This window comes from Ailuropoda melanoleuca, chromosome 8 (assembly GCF_002007445.2).
Source record: "Ailuropoda melanoleuca isolate Jingjing chromosome 8, ASM200744v2, whole genome shotgun sequence".
Taxonomy (NCBI): Eukaryota; Metazoa; Chordata; class Mammalia; order Carnivora; family Ursidae; genus Ailuropoda; species Ailuropoda melanoleuca.
The window spans coordinates 90,681,818-90,695,190 of record NC_048225.1 but is presented as its reverse complement, the minus strand read 5'-3'; the positions used below and the strand labels follow the sequence as shown (position 1 = coordinate 90,695,190).

The 13,373-nt window shown below is 46.0% G+C and overlaps 1 protein-coding gene across 2 annotated transcripts in view; it reads right to left on the bottom strand.

Annotated features, from left to right (window-relative positions):
- PTPN14 (protein tyrosine phosphatase non-receptor type 14) overlaps positions 1-13,373 on the bottom strand; it is a 170,671-nt gene that overhangs the window by 40,664 nt on the left and 116,634 nt on the right. For both annotated transcript variants that reach the window (XM_034666854.1, XM_034666855.1), the window contains exons 4-7: positions 11,964-12,061; positions 9,237-9,304; positions 3,230-3,300; positions 2,285-2,372 (exon numbers count right to left, since the gene is read on the bottom strand). In XM_034666854.1, coding sequence (XP_034522745.1) covers positions 2,285-2,372; positions 3,230-3,300; positions 9,237-9,304; positions 11,964-12,061 — 325 coding nt within the window. The remainder of the gene's footprint in view (positions 1-2,284; positions 2,373-3,229; positions 3,301-9,236; positions 9,305-11,963; positions 12,062-13,373) is intronic.

The window sequence follows — 13,373 nt, the reverse complement described above, 5'->3', positions numbered from 1 at the left end:
GAGGTGCACGGTAAATCATACAGTAGAGAAATGTATGTGGGGAAAGAAGCCCGGTGAAGTGGAGATGGGAAGGGGAAAGAAAATTCTATGGAAATCCTTCCTGGGCACTTTGCCATTACATGGATGGGTGCAGCAGTCCGCTGGTGATAGGGCCACAGAAGGAGCAGTTCCCCAGGGCAAAAACACAGGAGGGATGGCCGGGCACTGCATCCGTCAGAACTTAAAGGCTCAGAGTCCAACTCAGCTAAGGATCGAGGCTCCAGACACCAGCAGCCTCTCTGTGTCCATGAGCTCTGACAACACAGAGACTGAGATGGCGGCCCTCCTGTGTGTGTGGAGGGGGAGGGGCAGGCCCGTCAGGGAGTGGACTGGTCCTCCTCCCACCTTGAAAAATTCTGAAGAACCCATTCATGGAAAAGCCCACACTACGTGGAAATGTTCTTTCCTACAACATATCCACAACAAGCTTGTTTAATTTACTTGGTCATGAGGGACCCGTACTAGCCCAAAGGGACTCCATCACTCCTCAGTCTGCCCCAAACCCTCTCCTGTCTGCATTAGCACTGATCTCAGAGCTGACCACAGCACCTGGTACTGCTGTCCCTCCCATCTAGTACTGGGTCCTGGTACTGGTACTGCTGTCTCTCCCATCATCCTCGGGTCTCTGGGAATCACGTGGTCCGGAGGTGGTCACCTGAGTCATGAACAGATACGTGGGCAAAGAGGACGCCCAGCTAAATCACACTCCCTGGCACTGAGTCAGCAGCGTCTGTCCGCCCACTCAGACCAAGGTACAGTATCCCCCTTGTGCTCTTTCCACTAAAGAACATACCAGAAAGCGCATCAGAAACAAGCACAGTGGATTTCAACACTATTTCCACTGCCCCGATTTCCCACAGCCCAGAACTCCTAAAAACGGCACAAGTAAATGAGCACAACAACTAACCCCCCAACTTCCTGGGACGGAGAAGTGGGTTTTCTGGAACTGAAGAAAAGTTTACCCTGATTTTTCAATGACCCAAAATATCATGACTATATATGGGCTGTTGAAATGTAAGTGGGATGCAGATGGCTTCATAAGGCATTATTGCAAGGAAAATGGATTACAACCCTACAAAGGGCAGCCATTAGAGAAGCAAAAGAAAATTAAACAAATCTAAAAAAGAGCCATTTAGCCCTTTCCGCAAGCTGCGGCCACCCTGCTCGTTCTACTCGATGCACATGGGCAGTTCTCATCAAGGCAAATTGCAAACGTGCAGCAGAGGGGGAACAGAACACTTCTAAAACAGCCAGCGGACGCACTTCAGAGCGAAATCTTTGTGCGAAAATTGCACCACCTCCCAAATTGCTCAGATGTGCCAGTTGCTTTAGGTTTCTGATAAAACTCCGTCTTTTGTAACGTTGGTCAGTACAGAGAAGAAAATGAGTTTGGATTATGGGCTCAGCTCTATAAATAACCATGCACCATGACCCCCCTCCCCAACCACACCCACTTCAGGAGGTGCACTGGTTACAAAAGATGTGCTGTGCTGTAACAGTTTCTAGGCACAGTTTCCAGAAAACTCCGAGGGGGCTGGAAACCCACCATACAGGCTCTGTGGAGCTCAAGAAATAAAGTGTGATTGCATACAGGAAATGTTTTGCTCTGCCTCACAAGCAATTATTCCCACATCAGCTCAAAGGAGAGAAAAGAGAGTAAGCAGGTAAAACCACCGGTCAGGGTCTTTATGTTAAGGCACACGTGACGTGAGCTGCTTGTGCTGTTGCAAAACTGCAGGGGACTGGATGCCTTCACGTGCTGGATGGGCTGGTGTTTGGGACTCACTCAGATGGTTGTCTTATCAACAAGATATTCTGCCCAAGACCACGGAAAATTTCAAAATCTCTTAGTTAAGATAAAGTATTTGTGGGACGCCTGGATGGCTCAGTTGTTTAAGTCTTTGCCTTCAGCTCAGGTCATGATCCCAGGGTCCTCGGATCGAGTCTCGCATCGGGCTCCTTGCTCAGCAGGGAGTCTGCTTCTCCCTCTGCCTGCCACTCCCCCTGCTTGTGCTCTCTCCCTCTCCTCTCTCTCTCTCTGACAAATAAATAAGTAAGTAAATAAAATCTTAAAAAAAAAAAAAGAAAAATTGTTTGCTTCCTAAAGTAAACTGGACTTGCCAACTAATGCCACGTAGCGATAAGGAAGCCAGGTCATTCTGGCCTGCTGCCTATTATCGCTAGCATCCCCACTGCCTGAGCCATTCTGAGAAAGGTGAACAAAAAACGAGCCAGGGTCTGCTACCTTCACAGAGAAGATCTCCTGTCCAAATCCATCCAATCGTTCCACTTCGTTGATGTACATGAGTTCGGCTTCTGCTGGCAGGATTCCACTAAAATCACAAAAGCATCGAAGAAGGAAATGGTTAAGGGCAACGAAGGCAGTGGAAGGTCCTACCCTCCTGACGGCAAATTCCAGAGCTGTGGTTTCGCTCTAGTTCTGGGAAGAGCAATCATCACCCAACTGTGAGGACCTGGTTCATTACTAAGTAATTCATTAACATATTCCCCACCGGCCTTGACTCAAGGGGGAATAATCAGAGGATGGTAAAGTGTTTAATTAAGAACTGAGGCCCTATAAACACTAATTATTCCAGACATCCCTATGAATAATGCTGCCTGCTTTAAAAAAAAAAAAAAAGTTATTTTTCTCCCACCTGGGAAAAAAATCTCCACTGTTAAGAAAAAAAAGGGGAAAAAAAGGAAAAAGTTTATGACGCTATTTTGGGAGCTAAGTGGCCAAGAGGAGAGAGCCTGCGACCACCGCAGAGGTCCTCAAGAGCTAAAGGAAGGCTGTTTGTTTTCCATTGGTCCCAGAACTCCACGTAGCCCTGCTAGCAAGCTCTCAGTGCCTCCTTGAGTCTTGATCCCCTCTCTCTTGACCTTGACTTTCCCACCGAAAGCCCCCCCCTCAGGTCTTCCTGCTCGGCTCAAGTGGTCCCAGGCTCCCCAGCTCTGGCAACAGAGCTTTAGGAAGGTCAGAGAGACGAGTTCTCCACGTCTGCATGGGCTTGCTGGTGGTAAAGCAGAAAAGGAAAAAAGGAAGGGAGAGGAAGAAAGAAGAGAACATGAGAAAGGGGTGGGAGGGCAAGCAGCAGTTTTCAGATCTACCCGCATGCTGGAAGACACACACAGGGGGTTGACTGAGCCAGGGGCTGGGGCTGGGAGCCGGCGCCTCCGCCAGCCTTACCTGTGGGCTTTGTGTTCCTGGGCTACCTTCTGGGTCAGCTCCTCCAAAACAGCCTCTTCCAGGGCCAAATCCTAGCAACACAGAAGCAGTTAGGGCCATTTACTGTTTTGCTTATAAACCTTCAGAGCTCTCTTCTCCAGGGGACGTGCCTGAGTAGCCTCCCTTCATCGATCTCCCCTGGACTCCTTCAAGTCAAAGGCTGTCCACTGTAGGACTGAGGGTCCACGGTTACTTCCGTAACAAGGCTCTCCACGATAACCTGGGCTCTCGGCTATTTCAAGGCATAGTTTGGGTCGCTGCCTACATTCTGCAGGGTCTGGGGATAGCACTTTTTTCATTTACCTTTTTCCCCATCTGCCCCTCAGACTCACTTCTACTGAAATTGCTTTGTCAGTACTTACGTGGTTTTTCAAAAAGATTTATTTTATTTGAGAGAGAGAGAGAGCATAAGCAGGGGGAGGGGCAGAGGGAGAGAAAACCTCTCAAGCAGACTCCCCGCTAAGCGTGGAGCCCAACACGAGGCTGAATCCCAGGACCCCGAGATCATGACCTGAACTGAAATCAAGAGTCAGACGCTCAACCAACTCAGCCACCTAGGTGCCCCAGGACTTCTGTGTTTTTAACAATCAGGGTACAGGCAAATGAATTTCCAGCCCATTATCCTTTCAAAAGATGAGCCTAGAAGGGACAGTGCCCGGCCTTTTTTGTCTACCACTAAAATATCAGTGAACTAATTCAGAGCTACCTGGAAGCAGAGAAGGCTCATTCAGATGTTACTCGACAGGGCCTCGGGAGCAGACGAGGCCATGCTGGCTAAAACCAGGGAGTTCCGTAAGGTCACAGTGTGTAGCTGACCAACTGGTGTCTCAACCATCTGACTCCCAGGCCCCTGGGACCACTGGTGTGCTGGCTCCCAAGGGAGGAGAGCCAACTGCATACACCACTGCCCAACACCCCTTCAAAGACAGCGGGAGTTCATCAGGGACTGTGAAACATTTACCAGCACTGTCTGTGATGGAGAGATGATCTGAAGGAATAAATCCAAGATGGAGAGACCAGGGCAACCAGTTCCTGAGACCTGACAGACGTGATTCCAGAGCTCCTCGCATCTCTGGTGGTGGGAGCCTTAAGCCGGGGCCAGCTGCCTCGGACCCTGCCAGGCAGCGGCTTTCACACCCCTACCCCAGGCTGATAAGCACTGAGCTGGACATAGATACGCACCATTTCCCTCTGACCTCCAGAGCGGGTGTCAGAAGGGGCTCTGAGCTATGTGTCCTCGTGAAGCCCTCTGAGGCTCGTCGTAGACTTTGGGGGTGAGGGGCTGGGGGCTGAAGTTTGGCAGAAAACATCCCACATGCTGCATTGCCTTGATTCTCAAATACCAATTATACAGAGGATGACCTCCATTCTAACAATTTTCCACGGATGAAACACTACCCCCAAAAAGGTACACCTCAAAAAAACTGCAAGAAACATCCCATCTCAAAATCATGAAAACAAGAAAAATCAGTTATCTTTTAAAGCTGGAAAATGAGGGTGTAACTGTACACTGGAAATTCTAGAGCCCTGCACATGGTCATGAGAAACCTCAGAGAAGGTGGAGGGAATTCCTGGCAGCTCTCATTTTTCATGCATTAACTGATTAATTTGCGGCTTCCTGTGTAGCCATCCACTAAATGACTCAAGTCCATGGTAGGAGATAAGCTCAGTTCTACGTCGTGGAACAACAAAGATGCCGCGTGGCTTAGAAATGGAGTTCCGTGCATGCATCTAGCTATGGAGTGGAGATAATAACCCGCTACTAATTTTGAAAAGCTAATGAAAGGCATGTGGCCATAGAATAAAATAAAGACAGGTACGTGAAGATCAAAAAGTGCTCCATTAAACCTCAGCTTCCTACTTGTAAAGAAGAAAAAGTCCAAAGGTGCCCCTCTGCTATTGTACTCAATTCAAGCACCTCGTCTGCGTTTGGGGCCCCCCTGAGGTATGTGCCCCTGCCGCCGAGAATGCTCGAGCAGCCCAGCGTGAATGAAAAATGGCAGAGTGCATGCCTGTACACAGCCGCACACCTGTGGAGTGCCCTGTGTACTTAACTTTGTTCTTTTCTCTGCTGCAAAAATGCCATTTGACAAATTCGGTTGCTTTATAAGATCAAACAAGGCCATTCATCCCATCTTCCCTCCCCCACCAAAGGAATGCATTCTTCTCTTTGAAAGCTCTAGTGGAACCAAACAGAAAAGTTTACAACCTTCCATGGCTCCCCACTGCCTGCTCGATTAGGTCAACACCTAGGCCTGGCACTCAGACCATTCTTCAGGGTGACCTGGCCTTCCCTTCCAGACCTCCTCTCTTCTCAAGGGTGTTAAGGCTTCGGGCAAATTCCTCTGCTGAACAGAATGCTTGGACATCTCCCGACACACTCATGCCAGCTCTTCCTGGAAGAACCCCCCGGGGCCCATCACATGGAATGAAACGTCACTCCATCCTTCAGGTCCCATCCCAGCTCCCGTTCCCTTGATAGGGCTTCCCTAGTCGCCCAAGCTGGACGGAAGCCTGTGCTCTTTCGCTCTGATGGTGGCTCCTGTAGCCCTCACCACAGTCTGCCAGAATTATCTGGATGCTCATTCCACCCTGTATCCTTGTCACCCTCCCTCTACTAAATTATCTAAGGGCAGCAGCTCTTCTCCGCATCACTGCCGGACCCAACCCAGGGCTCTTACACAATGTCAGCTTATACACAGGAAGTGATCCAGAAATGCTCACTGAACTGAGCTCCATAAGCAACGTGTATGTTTCACATGATCGAACTGGAGTTTCCAATCATGCAGAGCTGGTTAATGATCGTTTGTACCTTCTGCCTGTCCTCTGCTTACACTTCAAAATGCATGCAGTACTGTTGCCTGAAAAGCACAGTCCTGGGCATCCTTGTGCTTGCATAACAGCCGGGACAGTCATGCTAATAATAAGATGATGGTGGTGGCAAGGACCAGGACAACTAACCAATAAACACTTACTGAGTGTTTACCATGCGCCCAGTTACGTCACATGCACCCTCTTCTTTTGCCCTCACAATTGGAGTAGGCTTGCTATCCCCATTTTTAGATGAAAAAATGGACATTATGGTTAAATAATTAAGTTTTAAAATAAATGGAATTAAATAATGGCCCGAGGTCGCACAGCTGTTAGGTGGCACCGCCAGGACATGGGCACAGAATGCTTGGCTCCTGGAGCCTGAACCACCTGACCACAGGCCCCAGTGTATCCAGGTTACAACATGGGGTGGAATGACACGGCAGAAGCCTAGGAACATTCATGACACAGATACACATGCTGATATCAGTGCTGTCCAACAGGACTTTCTGCAATGATGGAAATGTTCTGTATCTGAGCTTTCCAGTACAGTAGCCACTAGCCACACGTGGCTACTGAGAGTTTTTTCCATGTAGCTAATGCAACTGAGGAACTGAATTTTTTAACTTTAATTAACTTAAATTTAAATGTAAATAGCCACCTGTCAGTGTAAGAAGCTGCTGTCCTGAAGAGGGAAGTTCTATTTTTATTATTTTTTTAAAGACTTATTTGAGAGAGAGACAGAGAGCACGTGCAAACATGTGGGGAGAGGGCAGAGGGGGAGGAAGAGAATCCTCAAGCAGACTCCCCACTGAGCGGGGCTCGATCCCAAGACCCCAAGATCATGACCTGAGCCGAAATCAAGAGTCAGCCACTCAACCGACTGAGCCATCCAGGCGCCCCCCCGAAGAGGGAAGTTTTAGATCCAAGAATAACACATCCATATTTGTCCATAGTGAGATTTAACAAGGTCTATGCCATTCAAGTATCTGATTTGCTCAGAGCCCAATGGAGACAACAGTCTTATTCTGAAAAAGCTATGACATACAAAATAACTCCTTCTAGCCTTCACAGATAGCACTTGGACCTGTGAGAGCACTGTAACATCTATAAACTCATAAATGTTGTAAATGGCACCCAAGCCTGGACTCTGCCTAAAGGCTATGTGATTAAGACCTTTAAGGAGAGAAAGGGGGAAAAAACGTGGAAAATCACCAACCCAATTCATTGTCTCCATTGATGTAAAAATGCACACTTTCTAAACTTCTAAGGTATGAGCTTCATTTTCCTCCCACCAAGCACACTGAGAAACCTCCAATGCTTGAGGTGAGCCTCTGAGACCCTCTGATTCAAGCCTGTTGACACCAAACCCTTAGCAGAACTTCTCTGCTAAGTAATATGCTGATCTCTTTGAATGCAGGTTGATTTGCTGGGTAGAATTAACAAGGCAAGAAAAACAACAGACCAATCAGATAATACTGCTGTTTTCTTGGAGGGAAGAAGAGGAAGGATAGAGTTATTATGAAAAGCAGAGATCTTACAGTATTTCCCAACCAACAAGAAGGAGGTAAGCCTGCAGCATTGAAGTTCACTGCACACCCTGATAGGGAATGATAACCGTAGCCTCACTTCTCCTAGGCTTTCAAAACGTGAACCTGTCACCAGACACTCTACTTGCTCGCGTATGCCACAGCCCACTGGATGCCAAGTTTTGCCCATTTTATTTCCAAAATATCTCTTGCATCGCTTTCTTGTTTTTACTGTCACTCATAACACCTATATTATCGCTTTGCCAAGAGCACCACGCAGATTCTCATCTGACCTGCTTTCCCGAATGGTCTTACTGCTCTGATCCAGCAGTTCTCCAAGTGTGGGGTCTGCAAATCCACCCACAGAGCCCAGGTGTTCTCTGTCCTGAGAGGTCTCATCTCATCTGCTGCCACTTCCGCTCGACAGTCAGACTCACCACTGACTCTCTGGCAATCGCTCATGCCACCCTGCCCCTGCTCTCTCTCTCTCCATCTAGATCATTCCTTGCTCCCTACCTGTCTGCCTGCTGCAATCCTGCCCATCCTTTGGGCTGCAACTCACACACCATCAGTCTTTAAACCTTCCCAAACCCCCAAGCAGATGTAACCTCTCCCCACATAAAATCCTGACTGCACTTCATTACATTTGGCTTTGCATTCTGATTTTGCAAACTTCCTATTTACTCAACTACTCTGTGGCTTCCCTGAGAACAGGCACTGTTTCTTATATAACTTTATCCCCTTAGAGTCAGTTACCCAGGTTCGTGCTTTGGGCAAAACAGTCGATTAAAAAAAAAAAAATGAGTGGTGAATGATCAGGATTTCTAAAATCAGAGCCAGGATATTGAAGCGGGTACAGATTTTCAAACATTTTAATCCCTCCTCATAACTCTTCTCATTTACCCCAAAGCTACCCCCCCACACACACTCCCCAGGGATTAAAACCTAGCCTCATTCCTAATTTAACCCAAGATTGGACATATGACTTCACTGACTCATTCAGTGAATTTTTATGCGGACAGACTACATGCCAGACAACAGGGACAAGACAGAGAGGGTCCCTGCTTAAGGACCCTAGAGCTGACATTCTAGCTGACAGTCAATCCGTACTGAACACGTTTAGTTACTGAAAGAGCTCTGGCATATATGCACATAAAAGGTGATTTAGCAGGAAGTGGTTGATGGCTGGAGTCTATCATAGAGGGGGTTAAAGAAAAGGAAGGCCTCTCTGAGATGATATTTGAATCAAGATCTCAATGTCAAGTCATAGAACGATCTGGGGCAGAGCACTGAAGGTAGAGGAAAGCCAAGACGAAGGCTCTAGGATAGGAGCAAGCCTGATGTGCTCAGAAAGGAAGAGCACCACGGCTCTGGAAAGTAGTGGAACTGAGGACTGGGGGTGGNGGGGGGTGGGGGGTGTCCGGGGAGAGGGAAGCATCTTGAGGAGGTGGGAAGAGGCACGTTAACTTTTCCAGTGTTTTTATAAAATGTGTTCCTACTTTATAAATGCATGGACTTGCCTCCCCAGGGAATACATGTGTGGAAAATCCTCTGAGATTTTCAAAGGAAAGAATTAAACACCCAAAGAAGGTAGAAAATTAATTAGGAAAAAAGGAACTTACACTTACCATAGGAAATAGCACATATTCTCTGAGGAAATCTTGAGAATCAAACTGATTGTAGTCTCCAAAATCAGCTGACAAGAAAAAGGGGGAGGGTAGTATTTATTGTGTGAAATTAAAGATGGAATAAAATGAGAGTAAAATTACCGCCATATTTATTTTCCCCACTTCATCTTATTTCTGCACTAGTAAATGAAAACAGTGCCACGATGCGTTTGATAGCGTTACCACTTTTACTTAGCAATGCTGTAAATATCAGCACGTACGCGCTGTTACACAATTTTCTGGGGGGGGGGGAACGGGGAAATTTGAAAGCAATCCCTAAGCTATTTTAAAAATCTAAAACAAACCTATACTTAAGTTTTTGTTAAATATGCACCAACACATATCTTAAGAATATCTGCCAAGGGGACTTTTTAACTCAAGATTAATTAAGAGAACCGAAGAGCCAAACCCATCTGTATCTTTTCATATATTTGCAGCTGGAAATTCCCACTGTAAATCACCCTTGGCAAGCAACCTTGCAAATTTTTACACCTCCCAAACAAGTTCCCATATTGCAAGATGCCAGAAATTCTGTTTTGTCCTGTTTTCATCTCACGATGGTATGTCTGAGCACAGGCAAAAAACACAGCGAGTCCATATCGTCGATCTATAAATGTCTTGCTTCTCATCCCATGTGCTCTCAAGAAGAAAAAAATCAAAACAGCATACAAATTTAATTTCATGTAAAAAATCTGGCATCTAACAGGAGATACAGAATGCAGGAGTCCACACAGAAGGCTCGCGAACAGACGTTGCTGAAAAGACAAGGACGTACCTACCACCTCATTGCATGAGGAATGATCAATTAGAGGAGGCATTCGAGACAGCGGAGATCACGTGCTCAGCCTCATTTCAGGTTTACTCATCAGTTATCATACTTTATCACAACTTACAACTCTGTTGCTGGGTCTAACTGCCCAATAAGGGTTCTTGGGAAATTTATTTTACAAATATTATAGCTGGGGGGGTTTCCCTCAGATTGAATGGCTAGCTTCAAGGACCCAGTGTAAAGGGAAGCCAGGCTGAGTTCACCAACTTCCTTCAGCCTGAAAGCTATTGCCAGGGTCTTCCAATATCCAGGATTTCTGTAATAAACCCCATGACTGAAGAGTGACGGGGTAAAGAGAGTAATAAAGTGAACAGAAGAGAAAGCTGTTTGAATAGAGAAAGATCTAATTTGCAGATGAGGGACATAGATCTTCTCTCTCTTTTTCCTATTAAAGGTGTCTTTGTTATTTTGATGATTTTTCTGTTCTATTAATCATTCTGGGCACTGTTTCTTCCCCTTCCCGTCTTTAAGTGGACAGACGGGATCCAACATATTTTGTGTATTTTCATCCACAAGGTAACAAAAGCAGCTAACTATTAGGAATCATACGTCCAACAAAAATTGCTAAACTGCTAATACCCCAGGATGAAAGAGATCAAGGGAAGGCTGCCTCTTCAGACATTCCAGAACCCAAACGGTTCAACCTCGGTTCAGAGTTTGGGATGGAAGGTTCAGATCACAGCTTCTGCAACAACAGTCCACACAGCAAGGACTCAGCAGCTGGCATTCCATTTGGATGGGAACTGATTTTAAGGAAAAGAATGACTGAAAGAGACACATTTCTTTTAAAAAATTACATTTTGATCTTCTTTTCAATACTGACGAAAGGCAACTAAGCCACCACTCAATAAAGTGTAATGTATAAATCTATGTAAAAATCATGTATGTTACGTAAAATTATGCAAAAATATATATAACAAGTGAGAAAGATTAAAAAAATAGCTGCCTGATAAATCTAAATAGAACAGACTGCAAGGTAAATGTACTCCCCTATGGGTTTGTTGCTTCATATTACAATCGTGCATTTTATTTTATTTTTTTTTAAGTAGGCTCCATGCCCAGCGTGGAGCCCAACACGGGGCTTGAACTCATGACCCTGAGATCAAGATCTGAGCTGAGATCAAGAGTCAGATGCTTAACCAACTGAGCCACCTCAATGCCCCTACAATTGTGCATTTTAAATTTCTCTCTTTAACTGTGTAAGAATAGGGGTGCCTGGGTGGCTCAGTCGGTTAAGCGTCTGCCTTTGGCTCAGGTCATGATCTCAGGGTCCTGGGATGGAGCCCCGAATTAGGTTCCCTGCTCAGTGGGGAGCCTGCTTCTCCCTTTCCCTCTGGCCCTCCCCTCCACTTGTTCTCTCTCCCTCTCAAGTAAATAAATAAAAATCTTAAAAAATAATGCAATAACTGTGTGAAAATAAATTATACGACAATGTTTAAAGCTACCACACTGGAAACTGATGGGAAAGTCAAAGAGTCATAACACGAAGCCACAAAGTATGACCACACTGGGCAGTGGAATAATTTTGAGAAAATGTTCCACAAACCTTGAACGTAGCTTTAATTAAAGGCAGGATGAAAGCTGCTGTTTCTTCAAATAAAACTAAAATTATACAAACATGAACAATTTGCAAACAGCTTTGAGAAAGCCACCAGCCTGCCACCAAAAAAAAAAAAAAAATCACTATTTCTGCTTTATTTTTTTTTTTCCACTTCTGCATTTTTCAAGTATCTTGGAATGAAAAGTGAGAGTTACTAAGGGATCATTTAAGAAAATTCCGTTTTTTCCCTCTGAGAGGCCAGCAGCACCGCAGTCGAAGAGAAAATGGGATTTCACGGGGCGCCCATCGCACTCCTTACCTTGCACAGCCAAGCCGGCCAGCCGGATCACCTGTTCCAACGGACACCGCAACCGCCCTTCAAGCACGTCCTTTTTGACTTGCAGGTAATACTGGTATCTGTTCATGGGAACAGAGGAACAAATAAGATTAAAAACACATACCTGGAATATGTTCCCACAAGACCAATATCTCGAGATGTAAAAGTCTGTACACAGCAGGACACGCAGGTGATGCCCAGAAAGGTCAGCTCCATCCAAGATGGAACGTGCCCTCTGCCTGTGTTTATCTTCGTGCATTCTCAGTGTGAGAGCATTCGCATCAAATCGTCCCAGTGTAGGTCAGCAGAATGAAATACTTGATAAGGACCCGTTCTTCATAACAGAGACCGAGAAGGGAAATGCCAGGACACCGACGGCAACACAGCTGCCGAACCATCCGAAAGTGGTGCGTCCTTAGAACAACTCTGGAAACGGCGCCATTTTTTAAACTCAACAGGTTGGTGGGGTGAATCACCTACAGGCCAAGAAATCTGGCATTCTGCTAGTGGATAGGACAAAGCTTTTCAGAGCAAGGCTCACCACCCTTCAGGTCTGTGACTCGCAAAAATCCACGTGCCCATGGGTAACATCCAGCCTCGTGGCGGACCCCTGTCCTCAGAAGCCAGCGCAGTGCATCGTCTCCTTGCCAATAAAGCTGGACTCTTAGAATTACCGGAACATTTAGAAATCTCCTCACCCTAAACCTATCTTCTTAGGACTCTCCTTCCCTTGACCAGACTCTTAAAACACAGTCCCCTCTAGAACAGACTTTTCCTGGCATTAATTATTGGCAAATGCTAACAACCTTTCTGCTCTTGGTAACCGGAACGCTCTACGGTTTCTAAAGTGGGACACGGCAATCCAGAGAGCTCAAGAGTGATCCAAAGCTCAACTCTAAATTTTAGAGAGGGGCAATCAGCGCTGAGAGCTCATTACTGTCATCTCCACCTTGATACCATGGATATCACTACACAGCAAGCCGATGCCTATTTGAGGGAAGGACTCAGGCCCTCTGTCCCCTCCACAGAGTCTCTGCTTCCTTTCTCCTCTTGGGTCTACTGGACAGAGGTACAGACAACCATGTCAGTCCCTGGTGGGAAAAACCTATACTCCAATCAGAAGGACCAACGCTGAGTTATTTAAAAATCCGTTTTAGTAAAACTTAGTATGTAACAGAAAAACAACATGTTCTTCCTATTCCTACCCTACCTTTCACCTTAAATTATCCATAATCATTTTATAGGCTCCACTACTGAATCAGTAACTCTACTTCCTGTCCGTATCATTTGATGAAATCAAATAATGTATACGATAAGTATCTGTGCTGATTTTCAGAGACAAGTCCCTGGTATGTGTAGAAAAGGTCTGTGCCCACTCCGTGCTCGGAGATC